General features: G+C 40.8%; 1 protein-coding gene and 1 pseudogene across 2 annotated transcripts in view; both read right to left on the reverse strand.

Annotated features, from left to right (window-relative positions):
• Window positions 1-15,453, reverse strand: LOC148347244 (5-hydroxytryptamine receptor 3A-like; annotated as a pseudogene). Its single transcript, XR_015848160.1, has 12 exons — window positions 15,412-15,453; window positions 15,204-15,324; window positions 11,478-11,555; window positions 11,247-11,413; window positions 10,428-10,472; window positions 9,590-9,699; window positions 6,470-6,639; window positions 3,848-4,008; window positions 3,575-3,785; window positions 1,766-1,921; window positions 1,648-1,700; window positions 1-323 (listed from the first exon to the last, which is right to left on the reverse strand). The product of XR_015848160.1 is annotated as a 5-hydroxytryptamine receptor 3A-like (transcript).
• rnf157 (ring finger protein 157) overlaps window positions 13,676-26,407 on the reverse strand; it is a 25,133-nt gene continuing 12,401 nt past the window's right edge. The window contains exons 8-19 of the mRNA XM_088324361.1: window positions 26,040-26,087; window positions 25,892-25,963; window positions 25,663-25,822; window positions 25,485-25,597; window positions 23,484-23,716; window positions 23,307-23,409; window positions 21,902-22,010; window positions 20,322-20,539; window positions 18,750-18,800; window positions 18,638-18,686; window positions 16,639-16,749; window positions 13,676-15,647 (exon numbers count right to left, since the gene is read on the reverse strand). Of these exons, the coding sequence (XP_088180487.1) occupies window positions 15,523-15,647; window positions 16,639-16,749; window positions 18,638-18,686; window positions 18,750-18,800; window positions 20,322-20,539; window positions 21,902-22,010; window positions 23,307-23,409; window positions 23,484-23,716; window positions 25,485-25,597; window positions 25,663-25,822; window positions 25,892-25,963; window positions 26,040-26,087 (1,392 nt within the window). The 3' untranslated portion in view covers window positions 13,676-15,522. The remainder of the gene's footprint in view (window positions 15,648-16,638; window positions 16,750-18,637; window positions 18,687-18,749; window positions 18,801-20,321; window positions 20,540-21,901; window positions 22,011-23,306; window positions 23,410-23,483; window positions 23,717-25,484; window positions 25,598-25,662; window positions 25,823-25,891; window positions 25,964-26,039; window positions 26,088-26,407) is intronic.

Here is a 26,407-nt window from a genome sequence, read left to right on the forward strand (position 1 = left end):
CTGCGAAGTTCTGCCATTGAGTGGAGGCGGGTTTAGTTGTTATGCAGGTCAGTATACATCATTCTCATCGATAGACCAATCGTTTTTGTGTTTTTTTTTCGTTTTGCTGCCATCTAAGTGGTCCACTCCAGGTACAGAAAGGAAAGGAATAAAATGGCGGCAGCCAGGTAGAAGAAGAAGAAGCTTTTGTTGATTCTGTCGGCAGATTTCTTGCGAGCGTTTTTGCAGTTCTGGTGCACGTCCAACATCTTCTGCAGCTTCTACAGCTCGTCCAATAGCTGCTGCAACAGCGGAGTCTCCGCCCCCACCGATCCCCCGTTGACCTATCAGGATGTAGAACAGGGGTATGCAAACATTTTGAGTCCTGGGCCACATTGGGATCCTGGAGACCTATCCAATTTTTTTCATTTATGAATACATGTACATGTAGACATCTGAATTGTATATTTTTTTTATATTTGTTGTATTTTATAGTTTTTATAGTATTACTGGTGACATATTTTTGTAGCATTTCTGTAGTGGTATTATTGTAAAATTTCTGTAGTATTTTGTAGGTCTCAGATCACGGGATATTGTCATGATTGTCAGTGCAGCCCTTTCAAATTTTTTTTGTGATTAAAGGCTTGAGTAGTAGTAGTCTTTTTGCAGTATTTCTGTAATACTATTTCCGCAGTACAATTTCTGTATAAGAATTTCGGTATGATTGTTTTTATGCAATTGTATTTTTATTGCAATTCTGGAGTAGTATTTCTGTATAATTATATTACTGTAAAATTATATAATAAGTTACTGTTTTTAGTCACAAAATTTGATATTTAGTTAGCGATTTTGTAGTATTTTTGTAGTAGACACACCAAGATACAATAAGGACAAAGCTACCCCAAAAACCCTGTATTGTTTATTCGGAGTACTATTATTACGGTTGCCCATTGCCCTCACTTGGCCCCGCCCATTTGGTGCCAGCTGCGGCTCGTTGCCTGATTGTATTCCCTTCTATTCAAACTCAGTGTTCTCATTCACTCCTTGTCAGTCCATCAACGAACCTCTGCACTTGCAAGACTTGTGTTTCAGGTATCCTGCTCGTGTATCCAGTATCCGGTATCGATCCCGCCTGTCTCATCCTGTCCGGTTTCTCGCTCCAGTGTCAGGTATCGACCCTGTCTATCTCACCCTGTCCGGTATCTTGCTCCAGTCTCCAGTATCCGATATCAATCCTGTCTGTCTCCTCCTGTCCGATATCTTGCTCCAGTATCCGATATCGATCCCGTCTGTCCCGTCCGTTATCTACCCGTGTGTCCTGTATCGATCCCATCTGTTCTGTCCGACATTGATCTCCTCTGCCTCTGACTTCTCTGCCTCACTTTCTCCGCCCAGCGATCGCCGCATCCCTGGCGTTTGTGTTCACGCACATTACTGCCCCAGTCCCGTAAAGTAAAGCTTGCGTGAAAACGCTATGCGACTGGGTCCTCCGTCTGTGTGGGCTCTGACAACTGCACTTTATTCATCATTGTATACATTATGTTGTCATTAAACTGGGCCACATTTAAAAGCCTTCCAGGCCACATGTGGCCTGCTGCCCACAGTTTCCCACCCCCGATGTAAAAGATGGAACACGGATTTCCTTCCCAAGACTTTTGTTCACCTTACCTCATCTGGCAGCAGCTCGTCTTGTTTCTCAAGTCCGGCTGTGTTCATCTCTCCTGAAAAAGCAAAACTGAGTTAGAGAGATGCTATCGAGTTCTGGGAGTTCTGGAGGAGTTCAGACCCGATCCAGATTCATGGGTCGGATTTTTCTCCTGTCGGTGTCTTCTGGTGCAGCCGGTCGGGTTCTCTGAGGGGTCGTCCTCGGTCAGGTAGGCCACAGTGATGGTCTCCAGAAGGCTGAGGAGCATCAAGGCGAAGATGACGATGCAATACGTGGCTAGGAGGATGAAAGTAAATAAGTCCATACAGGCAAATAAATAGATAAATGAATAAATATAGGGCTGATGAAGCGGGTGGCGAATGACAAAATGATTGACCAAAGAAATAAAACACGCAAAATATGGGACTATTGAAAAATAATTTGTAGATGACAGACTGCATATTCATTGTGAGGTTTTTGTGCCCTTTATTGGGTGTGCAATTCTAGAAAATGTTGTAACGATCCAAGTAAATACATGCTAGCATCGATCGATACTTTTGCTTGGAAATGTCATAATCCTTGAATTCTGTATTTGAAAAAAAGAAAATGCACACTGTACTGTGCTTCGTGTTTGCCTCTGTCATTTTTAGCTTCAGTTCGAGGTGGGCGCACTAATTCAGTACTCTTTTCTGCATGGCAGACAGGATAGAGCAGCAGGCCAGGTAGGGAGATGTTAGGTTAACCCCAACACTTGTAATAAAAACCCGCACTTAAAGAAGACACAGAGACGTGAATATGACTTACTAACTTGCAAGGAGAGATGACCATAGACTGCCTGTTACAGTCTACTAGACACTCTGAAAATCTCCCCTTCGTCCATGCCTTTTTATTGTGTTCGGAATGCCCTAGTTTACATAAGGTCTCTTCTGCTAAAGGGAGGGGGAGTGACAAAATAAACAGTTGAGACCTGTTTACACAACAACATGTTATCATAAGCATATTCTATAGTAAAGGGAACTAGGCGTGCCTGCGGTAAGAGAGGAGCTGAGTGTCCCTTATCTGGCCGCAGCTAGGTGTTGGCTGTTTAGTGAACATACTGTTTCCTCCTACAAACACAAGCAAGAATGGCACACAGTATGCAAAGAAGATAAGCAACAGTAGAATAACTTATTTGCAGTTTAAATCCTTCAGGAGAAGTGCTAAAAGTGTGCCTGTCAGCTGCACAATCAGGCATAAACTTAGAGTGTGTCCAAAGACGTTGGGTAAGAGAGGACTGTGCTATCTACATAGAGAAGAAACGCTTTGAGGACATTGGTGGAGGTGTGACATACAGTATCGATCCCTGGACAAAGATATCGATCCAACCCAAGTAATTGTTTAGCATCAATTAGGTTGATATTTGGATTGATCCACCCACCCTTACAACGTAGTGTTGGTTGGTTGGTTGGTTTGATCCCTTAACTGCAAGGGTCTTAGGGGCACCATTTCCTTTGATGGTCTTGGGCAAGTACAGCCTGGTAGCACCCACCTCCTCCAGGCCAACATATGCTTCCACCCGGTCTCGAACCAGAGAGCTTTTGTTGTTAGGCAAAAGTGGTAACCACTGCACCACGGAAGCACTCGAGTGAAACAAACCATGATCTGTTTGGCCTGCAGAGAGCTGTGTGGTGCTATGTTGATAATCAAGCGGAAGCCAAAAAATAAACGAATGATAGGTACGCTGTTATCTTATTTGGAGATCAGAAAATACTGATACCAAGTGATTATACCATTTCAGTACTTAAATGGAGAAAATTTGTATTACTTCAAATGTTCATGTTTTCTTTTTCCTGTTTGTCTTAAAATGACCTAGTTACCGATATCTGTCGCAAGTCCCGATACCGTGAATCTTTTTTACTCTTTTCAATGTCGGGCCCCCCCTCCGGCAGTTAGCCCCGCCCCCCTTGTTACCAATGAGTGGGGTCCTGTCTGACATGGAGGGCAAGATGTCGTTAAGGATGAGCAGCAGGACGGAGATAGCCAATAGGACGGTGACCTTGAAACCCAGCTTGTCGCCGTGGCGACCGGGGATGAAGTAGGAGGCCAGGTCAAGGACAAGGAAGAAAAGGATGGGCAGCAGGAAGTTGATGACGTGCAGCAGGGGGCGCCGCTTGATGGTGAACTGAAGGAGGACGAGGAATCACGGAGAGCCAGGTGCATTTTTTAAAAATGTTTTAGTCATACCGAGTAGACCAGGCAGTCCCATGCCTGCCCTTCCATGGTGATGTTGGTGCTGTTGACGGACAAATGGAGGAAGTCCCACTCCCCCTGCGAGTGCAGGAGCGATTCGGTGTACTCAGTGGCCCGAGACGAGTTCACCACTGGGACGAGGCGGAGATCTTCGTCTGTCCGGGAGAACGAAACCCGAATTTGTTGTCCAAATCCCAGTTTTGCTTTCAAACCCTAGTATCAGGCCAAAACTGTAGTTTGAAACCGTAATTTGAAACCCCAAAAATGCTTTAAAAGTGGACTATGAGGCCAAAACCATAGTTGGAAACCCTAGCTTGACACCTTAAATTAACTTTAAAACCCTAGTTTGGGGTTGAAACACTAGTCTGAAACACTAACTGGAAACTCTAACTGCGCTTTAGAACCCTAATTTGGGCCCCAAATCCCATTAAGAAACCCTAACTGGAAGACCTAAAAGCGCCTTGAAACCTTAGTTTGGGGCCCAAACCCTAGTTGGAAACCCTGAGTGGAAATCCTAAAAGGAAACCCTAAATGTCCTTTAAAGCTCTAGTTTTGGGACCAAACTGGTTGGAAACCCTATCTAGAACACCCTAAATGTGCTTTAAACCCTAGTTCAGAGAACAGACCCTGGTTGGACACCTGATGTAGAAAACTCTTAAAGTGCTTTAAAACCCTAGCTTGGGGTGCAAACCTTAGTTGGAAACTCTAACTGGAAATGTGCTTTAAAACTCTAGTCCGGGGCCCGAACCTAGAGCTAAAAACCCTAGCTGGAAACCTCAAATGTGCTTTAAAACCATAGTTTGGGGCTGAAACACTACTTTGAAACCCTGACTAGAATCTCTAAATGTGCTTTAAAACCCTAGTTTGAAACCCTAACTCGAAACCCTAAATGTGCGTAAAACACCTAGTCTGGGGTTCAAAAGCCTGGTTGAAAACCCTAGCTGGAAACCCTGAATGGCTTTAGAACCCTAGTTTGGGGTACAAACCTTAGATGGAAACCTTAAATGCACTTTAAAACCCTTTTTTTGTGATCTAAACCCTAGGTGGAAACCCTAGCTGGTGATCCCAAATGTGCTTTAAAACCCTAGTAATTTAGTGATTTACGACCCCAGTGTTTTGGGGCAAAATTGTCGATTTATGACATCAGGTCCTCTTATTGATGTTATCATTTCAACATATTTCCATAAAAATTGTCAATCTATGACCTTAGTTTTTAGAGTGACATTACCATCTTAATGTATTTTTTAATGGAAATATATTGTCATGATTACTGATGAGAATCACCTGTGCCAACCGCCTCGGATTCTGATTGGCTCCCTGTCACTAATTGAACTCAGTTGTGTCAATCCCCTGTTGTCAGTCCTTCTGCAAATCTCTGCGTATACTAGGCAAGCCTTTTTTAACCCTGACTCACGCCTGTCCCGTTTTTTGCTCCTGTTCGTCTCCCGCTACGACCTGTTTTGATCCCGACCACGTCTTCTCTCCCGTCCCGACTTATGACCTGTTTTTGATCCCGACCCCGTCTGCTCTCCTGCCCCGGCTTACAACTCGTTTCTGACCCCAACCACGTCTTGCTCTCCCAGTCCCGGCTACCGACCAGTTTTCCACCCCTGACACCGCCAAAGCTTGCTACGGAAGATCCACTTCCGTGTTCGGATCACAATCCAAGTACGAGAGCGACTTATTTCTCTCCCTCTCTCTCTTTCATTGTACTCATTTTTTCTTTCTCTTTCTTGCTCTCATTTTCTCTTTCTTGCTTTCTCTTTTTTCTCTTTTCTTCTCACACTCTCTCTTTCCCTCTTTATCTTCTCTCTCTCTCTCTTTCATTTTTTTCTATCTATTGTTTTCTTTCTCTGTCTTGCTCTCTTTGTTTTTCTCTTTCCCTCTCTATAACTTTCTCATTCTTTCTCTTTCCTTCTCACCCCCTCTCATTCCCGCTTTTTTCATTTTTTTCTATTTCTCTCTCTTTTGCTCTTTCCTTCTTTTTCTCACTTTGTCTCACTCTTCCTCACTCTCTTTCTTATCACTCTTGTTCTCTCTTTTTCTTACTCTATCTTTTTCTCCTTTCTTGTTCTTTTGATCTTTCTCTTTCTCACTTTCTTTCTTTAATTTTCTTTTTTGGTCTCTTTTTACTCCTTTTTCTCTCTATGTGTTTCTCTCTCCTTTTTTTCACTTTCTGTCTATCGTCTTCTCTCTATTTCTCTCACTTTTCCTCCATGTTTCTGTCTGTCTCAGCATCTCTGTCTTTTACGCTGTCTCCCATGTTCTCTCTCTCTCTTTATCTTTCTCTCTTCTTTCCCCCTCTCCTTTTCTCTTTCCTTTTCTCTCTTTCTTTTTCTTAAACCTACTAGTCCGGCACCCGTGTGATTTTTCTTTTAAGCATGTGGCCCCCAGCTCAATGGAGTTTGACACCCCAGTATTATAATAACAATAATTCTCACTGGTGCTCATGGTGAGAGTTTTAGAGTGACACAGCCACTTCTGTGCATTTTTTTTAAAATGTCGATTTAAGATCTCAGTTTTAGAGTGAAATTGACATTTCGATGCATTTTGACCCACGTTGATTGATTTATGACCCCACCGTGTTTCCAAAATCGTTTTTTTCACCCGACTTACATCTGAAAACGGCAGAGACCAGCGAAATGTTGCAGCGCTGCGTATCGAAGGGGAACTTGTGAACGTCCATGGTGCACATGCTGACCGCTCGAATGTCCTGATCCATGGAGACGCTGCCGTCGTGTCCCACCGCAAGGTACGGGTTGTGCTGGGAGTTGTCTCGCTCCACCCTGGCCAATCACATGCCACCGTGTTTAATCACATATGAGACGAATACGTGCTAAAACAGTGTTTACTCACATATAACGAGTTTTGTACTCCGTCACACATGTTTACCCGCGTATGATGAGGGTTATACCTTTTACAACAACGCAATTATTTGCATATAATGAGGCTCATATTTTCTTAAATGTAGTTAGTCGCATATTATGAGACTTTTACTTTCTAAAATGTGTTTACTCGCCAATAACAAGGCTTATACGTTCTAAATAATAATAATAATATCCTTTGTATTGTCATTCTTTGTAAGAACGAAATGTCGATACACCTGACCCGTTGTAGCGAGCCGATGCAGCCGCAGCCAACAGAGGGCGCCGCCATTTTACCAATGTTATAAGTCTTAGGTATGACTCGGCCGAGGCGCGAACCAGCGACCTCCCAGTCTCAAAGCGGGCGCCTTACCATCTAGGCTACTGAGAAGCAGGTTTATATAATGAGGATTTTACTTTGTAAAATGTATTTGCTTTCACATAACCAGTTTTATACTTTCTCAAATGTGTTCAGTCACATTAAATTAGTTTTATACTTTCTTAAATATGTATACTCGCATATCATATTTTTTTAACTTTAATAGGACATGTTAACTCGCATCGCATGAGTTTCATATTACCCAAAACGTGTTTAGTCGCATATAATGAGGATTTTACTTTGTAAAATGTGTTTGCCTGCACATAACAAGTTTTATACTATACGGGTTTAGTCACATTTAAAGAGTTGTATACTTTCTTAAATATGTTTACTCGCATATCACTGTTTTTTTTTTACCTACTAACCTATAACGTTATTAAAACAACGTGTTTATTTGCATGTAACGAGTGTTATTGTCACGGTTCCCATGGTGCCCAATTGGCCCCGCCCGCGTGGCGCCAGCAGCAGCTCGTTGACGGATTGGCTTCCCTTCTATTTAAGCTCAGTGCTCTCACTCACCCTTGGTCAGTCCGTCAACGAACCCCTGCACCCGCAAGACGTGGGTTTAGACTCTGTCCAGTTTCCTGCTTGTGGTTCCTGTCCGATATTGTTCCCGTCTATTTTGTCCGGTTTTCCCAATGATCACTGGCGTTTGGGTTAACGTGCATGACTGCCCCATTTCCCGTAAAATAAAAGCTTGTGTAAGAAACGTCATGCATCTGGGTTCTCCTCCTGTTCTGGTTAATGACAGTTATACTACCCAAAACGTTTTTACTCACATATAACGAGAGTTATACTATCTAAAACAAAGTATTTACTTGAATATAACAAGGCTTATACTTTTAAAAACAGTTTCCTTGCATGTAACGAGTTTTATACTTTCTAAAACGTGTTCACTCGCATAAAATGAGGCTTATACTTTCAAAACCCGTTTGTTTACTCGCATAATTTTTACTTTCCATGTGTTTAGTTGCTTATGAGGCTTACACTTTCTAAAATGTGTTTACTCGCATATAACAAGGCTTGTACTTTCTAAAATGTGTTTCGTCGCTTATAATGAGGCTTTTTGTAAAATGTGTTTAGTTGCACATAAGAAGTTTCATTCTTTCTAAAAAATGCTTGGTTGAATTTAAGTTTTATACATACCTAAACGTGTTCACTCGCATATAACGAGTTTTTGACTTTCTGAAACAATTTTTAACGACATAACGAGGCTTATCCTTTTGAAACGACGTTTTTACTCGCATATAACAAGTTTTATATTTTCTAAAATCTGTTAGTTACATACAATGAGAATTACACTTTCTAACATGAATAAAACGAGGCTTATACTTTCAATAGTATGTTTACTCACATTTGAGAAGGCTTATACATTCCAAAACAACATAGATAGTCACATATGATAAGGTTATACTTTCTTAAACATGTTTACCTGCATTTGTAAGGCTCATATTTTCTAAAACTTAGCGTTTACCTGTATATAACAAAGGTAAAACTTTATAAAACATTGTTTTTACTTGCATCTACGCAAACTTTGTCATGATTACTGATTTGGATCACCTGTGCTCATTTGGCGCCAGCCGCTGCGGGCTACCTGATTGGTTCCCTGTCATTTTTTAAGCCCCGTCCTGTCACTCTTCGGTTGTCAGTCCGTCAGCGAACCTCTGTTGTTACAAGGCAAGCATTTTGACCCTGACTCCCGCCTGTCCTGTTTTTGCACCAGTTTTTCCACCTGTCCGTTCCTGATCTCCCCGTCTGTCTCCAGCTAGGACCTGTTTTTGATTCCGACCACGTTTTTGCTCTCCTGTCCCGGCTATCGACCTGTTTTTTCCGTCCCTGACACCGCCATCTCCCGCTCTGGAAGATCCCCTCCCGTATTCGGATCAAGATCCGATTTTGTGAGCGGCTTGCTTCCTGCGTCCAGCGAGCACCGGATCGCGGGCGCCACCCTTCCTCTCTCAATCAATAAAACTTGGGATTAACGTTACGCAATTGGGTCCTGATTCCGTTCTGGTCGTGACACATAAACATGTTTCCATTCATATAGGGAGGCTTATATTTCATAAAACGTGTTTACTCACATATAATGAGTTTTAGACTTTCTAAAACGTGTTTTTAGACTTTCTAAAACGTGTTTACCCGCATACATCGAGGCTTCTGCTTTTTTGAAACGTGTTTACTCACATATGACAAGTCCTATACATTTTAAAACAACTGATTTAGTCGCATATAATGAGGTTATACATTCTAAAACATGTTTACCCTCATATAAGGAGGCTTATATTTTGTAAAACGCAGTGTTTACTCGCATATAACAAGGCTTATTCGTTTTCAAACATAAAAGCGACTAAGCAAACAGCAGGTGAGGAACTTTGTTTGCCAACAATTTGCTCGTAATTGGCGGTCTACAATCACGATGTAGAATCAATAACGTTTTTGGGGGGACAGTCACAAAGCTAACGCATCAGATTTTTGTGTGTGATACAGATATACATTTCCAGGATAAAGATGTCGGGTTTCCACAGCAACTCAGTGGGAAGGCTAATTTCTGTGATGCCGCAAAAGTCGTCCGGTTCCCAGAAGATGCGTTCGTCCTTCCAAATCTGCACAAAATTAAAAAAAATGTGTTTCTTTTATATTAAAATTGTATCATTCTGTTTTTGTTTATTGTGGTCTTTAAGCAATTATAGTGGCTTAGTTAAATAGTGGAGTGCAGTTAGATTTCTTTTAAAGAATGTTTATGATTTTTCACCTTTTTACTCATTCACTGGCAATGACTTGTATTGCTGTAAATGGCAATGAATGTGTTTCATGATGTAATTAAATACATTAATTTCTTATTTAAAAAAAACAAAATTGTCATCACATACTATTAATTGTAAAAAATAAAGATGAATTAATACAAAGAAAATGGATGAAATACATCAATAAATCAATAAAAAACAGAAAAAAAAATCGTCGAACCAATGTAATATGATGTAAAAATATATAAATGATTACAAAATTGAGACGGACAAATAAATTAAAAAACAAGTAAAAAAATAAATGAATAACAAATAAAAAAACAATATGGTAACATGATAATAGAAAACGAAAATAAATATATGTAAAGTTGAGATAAATAAAATAAAAAATTGAATGAAATAAAATAAAATAAAAAAGAACAATAATGATAAAAAATTAAGAAAAAGAGTATCGTCACATAATAATAGTAAAAAAATAAAATTGAATGCAAAATTAAGACAAATGATTACACATAAAAAATAATATAATATAAATAAAAGAATAAATACATCATAAAAAAGAAGAAAAGATTATCATGAAATCATACCATCAATGTCCAGAGGAATGGAATGAAGATTTGCGTTTTCTCGATCTGCGAGGACATAGAAAGGTCACTCAATCCACATTCCCATCTATGAGAACCAGAACAAGAACGCGACAGATCCAGTCGGAAACCTGACGAGAACCCCATGGATCCCAACGAGAACTCGACCAGAACTCGACGGATCATGAAGAAAACTGATGGATCCTGACAAGAACCCGAAAAGAACCCGACAGATCGTTACATGGACCCAACAAGATCCCAATGTTAACTCTACGGATCCCGACAAGAACCTGACGGATCCAAACAAGAACCCAACAAGAACCCAAAGAGAACCTACGAGATCCCAATGAGAACTTGGCGAGATCTCAATGAGAATTCGACAAGACTCTGAGGGATCCTAACGAGAACCCAACGAGAACCCGGTGGAACCTGACCGATCCTGACAAAAACTTGACAAGAACCCGACGGATCCCGCTAAAATCCTGATGAGATTCCAACGAGAACCGAATGAGAACCGGACGGATCACAACAAGGACCTGTGAGATCCCTACAAGAAAACTATGAGAACCCCACAGATCCTGATGAGAAACCAACGACAGCCCAACGGATCCCAACGAGAACCTGACAAATCCCAACAAGAACTCAACGCATCCCAACGAGAACCTAATGGATCCCGCAGAGAACCCGAAGTGTCCAGTGGAGAATTCGCCAAGAACCCAACAGATCTGGACGAGAACCTAATGAGAACCTGACAGATCTCGACGAGAACTCCACAAGAACCTGGCGGATACCGACGAGAATCCAACGGATCCAAAGGCTTACCACGCCTAAGATCCCATACAGGATGACATTGAGCTCCACCACCGTGAGACGGGTGTGGTCCAGGACGGGGCGGGTCAGCTGAAGGGCTCTGTTGCCTGAGCTCAGGTTCAGATGCTCCACCACGTCCTGGTAGCTGCACACTTTGCCTGGGGAGGTCCCTCCCATATCTGAAACAACTTTATCATGTTATTACTGTTATTATCGTGTTATTACTAAGAATACCGCTCTTACCTGAGAGGATGAGGACGATGAGCAGGATTTTCAACATGGCTGTGATTTGACCGGGATGGGCAAAAGCCCTTTTTAAAGCTCAAATGAAAAGCTCCTCCCACAAACGACGTCACCCAAAAGCAGGTGGCAACGAGGACGTCTCCCAAAAGTAGCTTAATGGGGTTTTGACGAGGAACCGCAAGCTCCGAGAGGGAAAATAATGGAGTCAAGGAAAAGCAAAACTCATTCAAGTCCATTAGAGAGCCCACATAAATTAAATTAGAATAACATTAGAAACACATCCGACTTTTTCTCCTTTTTTGACGTAAAACAGGAAGTGAATGCTTGAAATAATTCTGGAGGTTTTGATTTAATTACATGCAACCAATTCCCACAATTCTATGGGACAAAACAATTTCAATACGATATAAAACATTAAAATAAATGTCTTTACTTTTGACAAAATCAGCAAGGCTTTATTTTAGTATTTTCTATGTTTAAATTCTGTGATACACTTTTTTTATGGTTGATAAAATATCGTCAAAAATATTACTTCACAATAAAAGCATAACCTTATTGAGAAAACAATGTATTTGAAAATATTTACATTTTTTTAAATCATCAAGTACATTGAAATTAAATTATTTGACAAAAACAGTAATTTGCCTATTAACCTAAAAAAAAGATAAAAATATAAAAAGGTATTATCTATTACATCACAATAAAAGAATTTAACAGAAAAAAAATTGCCATATTGGAATATTACATGCTCGAATTCCTCCACTTATTTAGGATAATTTTTCTATGTTTTTATATGATTTTTTAAAATGTCCCCCCCCCCAAATAAATTGTTTTAGTGTCTTATTTTATGAGTTATGAAAAAAGAAATCCTGGCAGATTATTTTGCTTATTGATGTTTTATTAAAATATTTATTATTAACTATTGGTCAAAGGATTTGGTTACCCACACAATTTTGTGTTTTCCAAGAAACGTCAATTCAACAAATGATTTGCAAAAAATAGAAAGTGTAGTCAAAATATTGAAAAGGTTATAAATAATGATTATTATATATATATATATATATATATATATATATATATATATATATATATATATAAACGATACTGGATACACGAGCAAGGAACCGGACAGGACGGGAAAGACGGGATCGATACCGGATACTGGAGCAAGATATCGGACATAACAGGACAGACGTGATGGATACCAGATACTGGATACTGGAGCAAGATACCGGACAGGACGGGACACACGGAATCGATACCATATACTGGATACACGAGCAAGACACCGGACAGAGCAGGACAGACGGGATCGATACCGGATACTGGATACACGAGCAAGGTACCAGACAGGACGGGTTCAGACGGGATCGATACCGGATATTGGATGCTGGAGCAATATACTGGACGGGACAGACAGGATCGATACCAGATACTGGATACACAATCAGGATACTGGACAGAGTTAAAATAGAAGTCTTGCAAGTGCAGAGGTTCATTGACAGACTGACCAAGAGTAAATGAGAGCACTGAGATTAAATAGGAGGGGAGCCCTTAAGGCAACGAGCAACAGCTGGTGCCAAACGAGCGGGCCCAAGTGAGGGAAATGGGCAATCGTGACAAAAAACAAAACTGTGAGATCTCTTGTTCTATTAGCAGGTCATTTAGCTTTAAAAATAATAATAATTACACTTCTTTTATACTGGTTATTTTTGAGAAATATAAGATTTAAAGATTTTATATTTAAAGAAAAATACCTAAAAATAGCTCAATTATTTGCTATATTTATTACATTTTAGTTATAGTATTGCTTTTAGTAAAATAGGATAATTTATTTTTCTTAGTTCTTTCAAATTCACACTACTGTCACCAAGTTTGGGGCTGCTTAGAAATTTCAATTCTTTGACGAAAGCAAAGTTTGAAGTATATATATATAGATAGATAGATAGATAGATAGATAGATAGATAGATAGATAGATACACACATATCGCTGGCGTTTGTTCTCGCGCATGACTGCTGCATTTCCGTAAAGTAAAGCTTGTGTGAAAGCATTACGCGTCTGGGTCCACCGTCTGTTCGGGTTCTGACGTTGTTTTTTTTTTTTTTCTCCTCAATTTTCTAACTGGATTCTGATTTTGCTGACTTGTATGGAAACAAACCATCAACATTTTCAAAAAATACACCCAAAGTCGAGCTGTACGTTGCAAAAAAAACCTTTATTGTCCGTCTCTTGTCCTACAATCCTACAAAAGTGAGTCGCCCTGACGTGATTGGCCGCAAGAGAGGGCGGACATTATCATGCTCCGCCTTCGGCCTCATGCAAGGTGACGTCGCCACGGAAACGGCTACTAGTGCACCGTCGTCCCTTATTCCCACCGGCTACAGTACGTGTGAGTTTGTCCGAGTGTGTAAACGTTCACATTGTAATAAACATTCTGTTTCACAACACAGTGCTCCGCGCAACCACAAAGGAAAGCTTAAGTTAAAAAAAATGTATGGATCCCTTTCTTATAACACGAAAAAAAGTCAAAATGAAACCATTTTTATTGCCTGGGGATGACTTCCAGTGTTGCACTGCAACAATACTGACCATCGTCATCTCTGCCGTTATCACAATTTTCAAGCCCGATGTCGCTAACGGTATACAGTAGACCCCCGGGATAAGGCGTTCCCACCTTAAGACGTTTTTACTTGTGGTGTGGAATGTTTCCTTGTGCCATTGTTACAGAATTTTCCCCACTATACCACATCAACAACAAATTACTTTAGGTGCCCAAAAACATACAAAATTCAAACTTTGCGGTGTTTGTGCAAATGATGACTTATGACCCCGAGATGCCTGTCTGCTATTGGTTGTTGTCAAATCAAATCCATAGTCCTAGGCAGTATTATGAAAATCCCAATATCCTATTGGCTGATCTACCTCCTATAATGACTTTCTCTTTATTTGCTGTGCATCGTAAAAACTTTGCAAGTACTGTTTCTGTCCTGTAAGGGAAAAGCAAAAAACATGACAAGCCTGGAACTGAAGCTCACGATTAAGAAATACTAAGAAGGCACGCGAATGGCTACTCTTACTAAATTGCATGGCCGTAAACTATTGATGATCATGACTATTATTAGAATAGGGATAAATCCTCCCAAATTAATGGTTTAATTTGAATTTGCCGTCTTCTCCCCCCTCTGCATCCACCCGCAAACTCCACTGTACCAGTTCAAATCACATCACACCACATGAATATTTATTTTATACTGTATTATTTCATTTCATACAATTATACTAAACACAAGTGGTACTTAATATGTACAATTATGTCAAAGTGTCCTTGGGCGGCGCCTTGCATGGCCGCTATTGGTGTGTCAGTGTCTGTGTGAATGGGTAAGTGTAATGCACAATGTAAAGCGCTTTGGAAGGTCTTCAATGACTTGAAAAGCACTATATAAATGCAGACCATTTACCATTTAATGTTTAATGGTCGGAACGTATTAGCCAATTATCGTAGGTTACTATCTGCCACCTAATGGCCAGTTTACTTTGTGATCGCTACCTGAGAACCAATTCATATTGTGTCCTTGGGCTATACTGTATTTGCCGTAACAGGCTAATCGCTAATGCTAATATTGCTCTGGGCCACAAAGACGCCAACGTCGGGCGAACAAATTAATATCGTATCCCGAGGGTCTCTACTGCACCGGATTTTCCCAAAATACACTGACGTCAATACCCGTCATCGGCAGCGGACGAAATACTTCACATTCGGAGACGGAGTAGCCCACCTGACGACGGTGATCGCGGCAGCTCCCGATTGGTTGGCCGGTGGACAAGGAAAAGGGCAGCAGCGACTTCTAACCAATAACAAAAAAACTGGCACGGATAAAACTACGGGGAAATAAATACGGAAAAACATAAAAGGACTCAAAGAAAGTGCTCACTGGGTAGGAAACTGAATGGTGGCGATGGCCGTTATCGAGCATTGAAGCTCTGAGTAGGAAGTGCTAGTAACTAGTAGTAGTGTTTGTAGGTGAGAGTATGCGTTAAGAGGGCTACACGATGAGGGGTCCCCGGCGGCGGGGTTCCGGACTTTGGCCCTCCCGGTTCTGAGACCCCCGCTCCTCACGGTTGCCGGTGGACTCCAGAACCGGCCTGTATCCGCCCAGGTACATAAGACCTGAAGGGGGAGAAAACAAAACAAAATAAACACATGCACAACTACAAACTTTTCAGATATAATCCTTTGTTTTTGAAAGACCGAAACTAAACTTTAAGTAGTCTTCCAAACCAATACCATCAGTACATTAAAATACAATTAAAACCATGATCTCTCTTTTTTTTTTTTAAATCGAACTAGTAATAACATAACAGTTATTTCTGAAACTCCAAAATCAAATACGTTCGAAAAATGGATTAATAAATCAAAATAATCTTATTAACATTTTTGTAGAGCAAATAAGCCCAGCACAAAATTGACTTCCAAGTAACTCAGAACCTTAAAATGGATGGAACGACTGAGTAAAATAGTAATAACATAATAATAACATAGTTATAACAGTTCAGAAATTACTATCAAACTACTGCAACACCTACTAAAATATAGTAATAACATACTAGTAACATAGTGTTAAGTTGAAACTTTAGTAGTCACTCAAAATAATGAGAAAATACATGGATTTTTAAGAACAGATGTGACCCTTACTCAAACCCAATAGAGATTTAGCATCCCGGCCAATGCCGCATAGTGCCTACCTAGTCCTCAATATGTACCGGGCATGACTCCATATCTTTCCATCCAAAAGGAGGGCAGAAAAGAGGAAAGGAGGAGGAGGAGACGGGATGGGAGGAAGCCACAAGGAGAAGGGAGAGATAACAGAAGACATTTTACGACACACACAGAAAAAATCGGAAGCCACCGAACACGTTGGAGCTCAATAATGGAGAAGGGGAAACAGGTCGGTGAGGAGAATGGAGGACATGCGTGACAGCGATGAACACACACACACACACGGGGGCTGAAGGTCGCGAGAGCTGAAGGTCACGCGGGGATGACAAGCGATGAAGCAGCAGAGAAAGGAATGTCAGAAAGATTCTTCACGCTAGCTAGCCTAGCATTGGCTAGCTAACATAGCATTCGCTAGCATCACGTCCGGTCGGCGTCCACTCACCGGCGAATCGGCCGTCGGGAGCCGGCTCATTGTCCAAGCCCAAAGAGGGCGTGTCACACAAGGCCACGCCCTGATTGTTATTGGCCAACTCAGGACACTTGCTTCGCCCACCTGTAAGCGAGGGCACAGGTCAAACAAGTGGCGGCCAGGCACGGCAAAGCGGGTGAAAGGGGGGGAGGCAGGCAGGGGACAATCTGCCATGCTAGATGAAAGCATTTGCGGATGGATCTTTTTTGGGGGGGTTAACGAACGGTCTCCGGTGCGCACTTGCACCACCTTCGGGATGGGAGTGGAACAGCAGTCAACCAGTCTTGACATTTTTTACCTATCTTTGGTACTATTCTGTACTAAATATTAAGAATCACGATAAATAATCGATTCAAAACATTATTATCTAATTTTTTGGAATATAAGGCGCACCCAAAACCCCAAAATTGGCTAGAAATTTGAACGTGCGCCTTGGAATCCAGTGTATTATCCTATTTGTGTAATTATGTATCCCTGACCACAATTGCAAAACAATGTTGGCAACAGGGATTGTACCCAGGTAGCAATGGTAAAAAATGGTCTTACCTTATTATCACACTATTATTTGTCATGTTACCAGATACAAATGTTAGAAAAATGAGAAAACAGAAAGTGATAAAAAAGATTCAGTATAAAATTTTGTCTCACTTTCTCTTAGCTCAAACTAAGCATTGTGGAAAAGTGCGGGCGTGCGTTTGTTTTTATCTTATAGGACAACTGAATTACTTCCCACAATGCCCTTTTCTTCATCCAGTTCAGAATCTCGTGCATTTTGTCAAGACTTTGCGAGTTGGCGATACAAAACTGTATTTCAGTGGTCCCGAACCTTTTCTGTATCACAGACCAGTTTAATGTCTGACAATTTTCTTGTCATATTTGATTAAGGACTATACAAATAAACATGACTTGACTTGACTTGTGGCCCAATAATAACATCAACAACTAGTCCCCAGGAATAAAAATAGCCTGATGATGAAAATAAAACCAAATGCTTTTCCATGTGTCTTCTGTATCCCTAATAGTCTGGTGGATAGGATCTGGTGCTCTCCCCGCATCGATCCGGGTTTGATTCCCTTGCCTCCACTTTTGCTATTGTGTGAAAGAGATAATTTGACAGATCATCCATCCATGAATCCATTATCTGCACCGATTATCCTCATTAAGGTCGCGGGGGTGCTGGAGCCCATCTCAGCTGTCCTCGGTACATCCCGAACTAGTTGCCAGCCAGTCGCAGGACACAGAGAGACAAGAAAGACAACTCACTCGCTCATTCACACCTAGGGACAATTTGGACCGGCCAATTATCCTGACATGCATGTTTGTGGAATGTGGGAGGAAACCGGAGTGCCAGGAGGAAACCCACACAAGCACGCGGAGAACATGCAAACTCCACACAGGAGGTTCGATCTCATGACCTCAGAACTGTGCTGCACACGCGCTAACCACTGCGCCGCCATGCTGCCCTTCGACAGATCAATCAATGCTCAAATATGGTACCTATTTATATTTCATGCACCCCAAGCCTTTACTGCAGTTCTAATTTTATGCGCCTTATAGCCTGGTGCACTTTTTAATCCGTTGCGCCTTATAGTGCAGAAAATTTTGTAAATGACTGATCAGAAAACAGTAATCACATATATACACTCCCTTTTTGAGATATCTAATTTATTTATTTTTTAAATCGCTGGGTCGCAAAGCTTATAAAGCACTGGAAGGAACCCTCTACTAATACATCATAAACTTTTAATGAGGGATCAACATTCATAGGAGCAACCTGGTAATACCATGATAACGAGATTGTAATAACATAGTAATAACACGATAAGTTAAGTCAAACTTTAGGAGAGGGAGGGGCCTCCCAAGGACAAAGCGTGCTTGAAATGACCTCACCATGCTCCAATTCATCCGAATGTGACTTTTCCACTACCAAATATCAACAACAGGAAATAGGAAGTGAGCGGACGGTAGTTACCTTTGCAGTTGGAGGGTGAGGATCGGTCCTCTTCCGTGACATCGTTGCCCTGAGAAAATAAAAGATAAGATTTAATATCAAATATTGGGCGGCGGCCATGCCAGCGTATCACCTCTGAGTCCTGCTCATCCAAAGCCGAAGGGTAGTTTGATTCTTGCGACTCCTTGGAAAGAGAGAGAAGAAAAGACCTTTATATAGCACAGTTTGGAAATATGTATTAAGGAATCGAAATAATACAGTTTTCCAAATTATTATTGTCTTTATTATTTACAAAGATTTGTATTAGTAATGGTGACGTTGGCTGATACCAGTATCGGTGGCCTCTAATGGCTATTTTGTTAATGAAAAATTGGGGACTGATCAATTGCAAATACATTCATAATATTTTAAGGTAATCAAATATATTTTCGAAATATTATTATTGTTCATTAAAAATACTTTGGGGTGATATTATGTATTACAGCAATCCCTCACTCTATTGTGGTATACTTTGCAGGGTTTCACTGCTTTGCGGATTTTCATTGTGTATTGAATTCTGCATTCTGATTGGCTAAACAGTTACTCCACCCCTTTTTTGCCTGAGTCTGCCTGTGCGTCAATAACATTGAAGTCTGAGTTGTACACCTTAATGAACCTTTGAAAGTCCCTGGCGATTCACCACGGTCTAATCGGTCACCGCCAGGGTTAAAAAAAAAAATGGCACAGGAACGGTTCAAGAGAGATTGCAATATGAATGACGAAAAGGAAAGGAAATCTAAAAAAAAGAAAGCAGAAAAATGATCCTTATTTGGACTCATTTTAATTACATTAATAGCTCAAAAATGTTGTGCATAGTCTATTACGGACAGAAGGATCTGAATCAGTCCCTCAGAGGTTAGGCACATTGTATTCTAGATGTCAATATTCAGAAGGGACTAACGATATCTTTATGTTTTATTCTTTACGTTTTTGATCATTTCAAATTGTGTTTCTGTATAACAATTTTTATATGTGGGCACACCCCCCGGAACCCTGTAGATTGTTTACCTACAAGGGTCTCACAAAATTCTATGGGAAACACTCGAAGCTATATTACATATGAGAAAATCATTTTTAATATTTAATTTTTTTAAAATAGCCTTCATGTCAACAAAACACTCTGGACCCACAAAAGCAACAAAGTGCAGCGGGATATGCTTTCTATTACTGATGAATAATAATTTCCTGTCATGATAAAGGAAGATAAAGAAATGTTTACGCCACATTTGTGTTTTCTCAATAACGTCCACACGATGGCGACAAAATATCTTCTTAAATAGGAATAGTGCCCTGAAATCATTTTTAATACCACAGTGCAATACAGTATAGCTTGATTATTTTTAAAATTATAATTTGGCAGTACAGAAGTTATTTGTTAGCAAAACATTTTTCTTAAAAAAACTCAAACGAATACTTGAGCGATAAATGCGTTTTTTTCTTTAGTTTTAATGCATTTTAGAGTATTTGATAAATTAAAAAATGAATGTTTCTACTTTGCCGGTTTTGACTAGACATTTTTCGGACGCAAACCCCACAAAAACGAGGGATTGCTGTATCTGTAACAAAAACACATTTTTAATAAGAAAATGTTCTGATCCTCTTTACCGAAAAATGTAAAATATATGAATGAAATTAATACATTTTTCAAAATCAAGCTCTAATTTACCCTTTCCAACTGCGAGGGTCCCTGCCTCTCCTCGGGGGTGTCCCGATTCTCCCGGCCCTGGGCGTGCACCCCCTGCTGGGCCCCCCCGGGCTCACCGTCCGCCCCAGCCAGGTAGGACCCTGACATGGAGGACATGGTGTCAGTGCTGATGTGGGAGTGCTGCGAGTGGGACGAGGCCATGGACATCACTGACTGGGCAAGGCTGCTGCTCACTGCGTCTGCCGGACAAAAAGTGGAGGGGGACATAAATCACCGTCGGACCCCATTTTGAAAACAAATCCGCCTCCTGCCTCGCTGGACTCCTTTCCCGGCACACTGCTGATTATATTCCAAAATCCTCCCGGCATCAGGTAATGATTTATTCATGTAAAACATCTAATAGCTCAAGAGTGGTGGTTCATCGTTCCTCGAGTGTGATATGTCGATAATCTTTCTAGTGCAGGAGTGTCAAATTCATTTTCGCTCAGGGGCTAAAAAGTAGAAAGACCACCCTTACAGAGGCCGGACTAGTAGATTAGAGAGAAAGAGAAAAGTTGTTTATTTACATGAAAAGAAAGAGAAAATAATAAAGAGAGAAGGAGATCGGAAGGGAGAAATAAAGACACAGAGAGAAAGACATAGAAAGTAAGAGAGGGAGAGAAAGTAAGAGAGGGGAGAAAGTAAGAGAGGAGAGAAAGTAAGAGAGGGGAGAAAGTCAGAGAGGAGAGAAAGAGAGTGAGAAAGAAATTCAAAGACGGAAGGAAAAAACGACTAAAAAAGATAAAGAGAGAGAAAGCAAGAGAGAAAGATTAAAAGAAAAAGAAAAGAGACAGCAAAAAAAGAGGGAGAAAAAAGAGATAGAGAAAAATAAATAGGGAAGGAGAAAAAAGAGAGAAAGAAAAATGACAGAAAGGAAGAAAGAAATGCAGGGAAATATAAAAGAAAGAGAAAGAAGGAGAGAAATAAAGAGAATGAGAGGGGGAAAGAGAGCGAGAGAAGGGGTGAGAGTGTGTAGAAAAAGAGAAACAGAAAATATAAAAAGAGAGAAAATGAAATAAAGAGTAAGCGAGAGAGAAAGAAAAAAGAAAAAAAGAAAAATGTCCCACAAATAAAGAAAGAAAGACATAGCAAGTAAGATAAAGATAGAGAGAACAAGAAAGAGAACAAGAAAAATAAATAGAGAGGGTAAAAGAGAAACAAAGAAAAATAGACAGACAGAGAGAAAGTGAGAGAAAGAAAAAGAGAAAAAAATTGAAATATAAAAAGAGAAAGAAAAAGAGGAAGGGAGAAGAACGAGATAAAGTAAAAGGGAAAGAGAGAGAAAGAAAGAAGTACAGCTACAATTGCTTTGGAAGTGGAAGTGGCATCTGGCTCTGGCGACATCAAGTGGACATAATTAAAACGGCAGGCAGTTGTTTGGCTCTTTTTTCTCATACGCTTCTTTCAGCATTGTCTCTCGGGCCGGATCGAATCCGCTGGCGGTCCTGATACGGCCCACGCGCCGTATTTCCGACACCCCTGTTCAAGTGTAAACTGAAACCCTCGGATCCCGGATTTCTTCTTCCGGTCGACTTATAACAGAGGGGAAAGTTTCGTGTTACCTTCAGGGGAAGTGATAGTGGAGGAGAGCGGCGTTCCGGTGCAGGGCGACTGGTCGATGGCCCCTGAAGAGGAGAGGGTCAGATTTTCGCTGTCGGGTGTCGCGCCGTTCTGTAAGTTCAGGAAAGACAAAAAATAGGAGCACTGTTTTCGGTGTCAGTCTTGATGCTGTTCAATATTTTTTTTAAATACTCGCATTTAAAAATGATTGGTGGTTAATTCCACGTTTCTTTTGATACCACTACGAGCACTCAAATAAATGTACATTGTGTAACTCTGACCGGTATCGGCCACCATCCCAAGCACCAATAACTTAAAACAATGCAGCTATTGTCTGCATCAATATGTGATATCGATACTATAATACTATTTTCAATAACTCTTTTTGCAAGAATGAATAAAATGTAAAAAATATAAAGGAGCAGGGTTTTTCAGACCAATACCAGTTTTAGCACTCAACTAAAATTATTGACGCTTTACTGATACAACGGGTCAGGTGTATCGACATTTCGTTCTGTGTACATTGTTACAAAGAATGACAATACAAAGGAAATTATTATTATTATTATTATACAAAATACTGATACCAAGTGCACTGCAAAAAACTTAAAATATATTTTTTCAAATAAGTACCTTAAAACAATGCAGCTAGTGTCTGCACCAATATGGATACCTGATATCGATACTGTAATAAAAACCATGTACGACCTCCCTTTTATTCAAGAGTGATACTGAATCTACTTTGAAAAAAGAAAAAAAATCTATAGGCGCAGCGTTCAAAAGGATTGGTGGTTGATTTCATGTATTTTTTTGGACCGATACCAGTATGAGCATTCAAATCTCGAATAAATGACAATTGTGTAACCCTTGAGTAGTCACAACACTGGTATCGGCCACCGTCCAATGCACCAATAACTTAATACAAGACAGCTAATGTCTGCACCAAAATAGATACCTGATATCGATACTGTAATAAAAACCATGTATGACCTCCTTAACAAAACTGGGTATTGAATCTACTTTAAAAAAAAATTCTTAAGGAGCAGCGTTAAAAAAGATTTGTGTTTAAGTCCATGTTTTTTTTAGACTGATACCAGTATGAGCACTCAAGTATTAAATTAACAACATGCTATTGATACCAAATAATGATACCGAGCGTCAGGGATCCTGGTATCAGCCACCGTCACACGTATCAATTACTTAACATAAGACAGCAGTTCTCTACAACAAAATAGTTGAGAGAAGTGACTGGTCCCCGCAACAATCGCAAGCACCGACAACCTTAAAACAAGGCAGTCAAAAAAGATACCTTATATTGATACGATAATAAACACTGTGTTCGATATCCCTTTAAGATGCTGATTTCAAGACGGGCACCGATACAACCGTTATATAAAATACACCCACCTCCTGCTGATCCACTGCAAGTTTGTGGCGACGCCCCTCCAATTCACTACACGACTTCTCATCGTCCTCCTCGGGGAGCACTGAGGAATTCTGGGAAAGCGATCTAAAAACCGGCAGACTTTCCATTACGAATCGATTTTCAACTAACGAAAGATACGGGCTCTTTGGGGGACTCACTTGGAGCCGCTCTTTTTCAATTTCAGGCCCTGACTGGAGTTGGAGTGGTCCAGGGGGGAAAGGGACCGGGCAGTTGCCGGGTGGGCTTCGCTGGCATAGGGGGGCAGGGGAGCCGCCGACACGTGGCTGGGGCCCGAGTGGAGGGCCGGAGCTATGGAGGAAGTGGCCAGGGGGCCGTTGAGAGCCTCCAGCAGGGATACGGCCTCGTAGCCTGGGGGGATGTGTTCCGATGCCTGCAACCGAAAAAGGACATTTAAGTTATTTATCGATGGATTTTTGTTTTCTTCAGTACTTTCTAAAGCAGTGGTGTCTAAACCCTAGCCCTGGGGACAATTGAGGCCCATCATCAGTTTATTACCAGCCTGTAACATATGTGCTCTGTTGAATATTTCCCATACAAATGTTCATTTCTACTAACCTTATAGAAAGTTATTTCATGCTAAGAAAACACAGATTTTGGAATATTCAAAAAAAAAAAAATGAAATTTGTTATATATATAATGGAGCAACTAGAATTATAACTCCTATTGTACACAATAACCCAATTGATTGAATATTCCGTTGGAAATTCCAATGCCTAACTGCAGCTTGTAGCTGGCCCAAAGTCAATTTGTCAAAATGGTGCAGCTAGCATTGCTAATGCTAATGGTTGTATAATGAAAGACCTGAGCCTTAACGGCACTTGAAGGGCAACCGTTGAAGGCCCTTACACCTACTGAGCTTTGCTAGTCAAGTCAAGTCTCATTTATTTCTATAGCCCTTAATCACAAAAATGTCTCAAAGGACTGCACAGGATTACAATTACACCATTACCTGATCTTAAACCAGCATGCGGTCAAGGAAAAACTCAAAACCTCAGCGTGAGGAAAAAGGAAACCTCTAGAAGGGGCCTGACAAGTGGTAATCCCCCTTCCAGGATGACCAGGGTGGAATAGATTTGAGTTACAGTACACAAATATAGCTAACCGCTAATGCTTCAGCGATGCTAGCCGAAATAGCATTAGCACTATTGGTTCCCTTCACTTTTGAGGCGTAGCATAAAAAAGGCGTTCAAGATGGTTGATAACGCCTTAAATGTTGCCGACATAAGCAGCCCTTGAGCTAATCATTTAACGCCCTCGCAACTTCTCAGCTTAGCATGTTGCTAATACTTCTGCGATGCTAGCTGCATTGTCATTAGCAGCATGGGCTCTTTCCACCTTTTAGATTGCATTAACATGCATCAAATTTGGTTAATAATTCCTTTAAGTTTAGCGACATTAGCAGCGCTTAAGGCCCTTGCACCTACTGATCGCTGCTAGTTGCTGATTGTTCTGCAATACAAGCTGCAGTAACATTATCGGAAAGGGCTTACTCCATCTTTGAGTGATAGTATATAAAAGTAGGTTAATCGCGTCTCTAAGTTTGGTGATGATGCATCTGTGCACATTTTTACCAAAATGCTAGCTTTAGCTTTAGCTCACTATGTTTACTGCTCACCTTGCACAATGTTGACTATCTTTTTTTTGCACTGTGATGACTATTTTTGCACCAAATGCATATGTTGACTATTTTTTGCACTAGGTTAATAGCGTCTCTAAGTTTTGTGATGATGCATCTATGCACATTTTTACCACAATGCTAGCTTTAGCTTTAGCTCACTATGTTTACTGCTCACCTGTCACAATGTTGACTATCTTTTTTTTGCACTATGTTGACCATTTTTGCACCGAATGCATATTGCACAAACCCTTACGATACCAAACTGTATGTCACATCCTACATGCTGACATTTCTTGTGTAAATTTTGTGTAAATTATAACTATAACCTTATCCTCCTTGTTTTAAAACCTTATCTTCTCTGTTCCTTTACCTTCTTGTTTTTTTTTACATCACTGTGATTGTGTGAAACTGGAGTGTCATGCCCAATTTCGTTGTCACAATATGTTAACCCATTTTGTAACAATGACAATAAAGGTATATTCTATTCTATTCCATTCTATATTATCGCCATCCAATTACCGAGTGTTCCTCCGAGTCTGACGTCTGCGATGTGATGACAGGGTTAAAGTTGGTGGGCGTCAACGGGCTTAGCTTCTTCCTCATCGCTCGGATCTGCAGCAGAGCTCTGAAAGCTAAAACCACACAGAAGGTTTAAGGGGGGTTCTTTGGCATTTGTCGACGGCTACCGTCTACTCACGAAGCCTGCAGATGGGGCAGCAGTTGGCCTGGTAGCGCAACGTGTCGGCGCAGGCGTTGCAGAGGCACAGATGCCTGCACGGCAGGATGAGGGTGTCGCGCACGTCCGACAGGCACACCACGCACTCGGCGCTGTTGTCGCTGATTTCATCGTCGGCCACCTGAGAGTGGTAGGGGGGGCAGGATTTGTGTCGGCACCCCAACCTTGCAAAACCTCTCGTTCTGTTTACCTTTGATTCCTGGCTGTTATATTTGTTCTCGATCCCGTAGATCTCCTGCAGGAGATAACTGACGCCATCCACCTGTGGGATCAAAGAACCGTCTGCAGGGGACTGGCTTTCAAATAGAATCAAGAAATACTTGACGAAAGGCGCTCACCACTTGTTTCTGCTTCAGAGGCTTCACGCAATAGCTGCCGTCCATGTGCTGCCAAGGAAAATAGTGACAAATTTGATTTGACGAATATTCCGTTGTTTACTAAGCCAGTTTAGAGCAAATTACGAAGTTTTCGATGAAAACTAAAAAATTTGAAAAGACCACAAAAATCAAGCAAGGCTTGTTTTTGAATTGACCACGTTGAGTGTTGCTTGGTTATTTATTAGTGTCATCTGCTGAACACTAGCAGCTACAGCAGGTTTGATGTGCAGTTACTTTTTGTTGCCTAAGCGCACACACAGTTTACCTCATCTGGAATATTCTGATGTTGCAAAGCAGTACAGATGAGATTGATACACACAGACTCCAGC

This window comes from Urocampus carinirostris, chromosome 19 (genome assembly GCF_059441175.1).
Source record: "Urocampus carinirostris isolate Australia breed hairy pipefish chromosome 19, RoL_Ucar_1.0, whole genome shotgun sequence".
NCBI lineage: Eukaryota > Metazoa > Chordata > Actinopteri > Syngnathiformes > Syngnathidae > Urocampus > Urocampus carinirostris.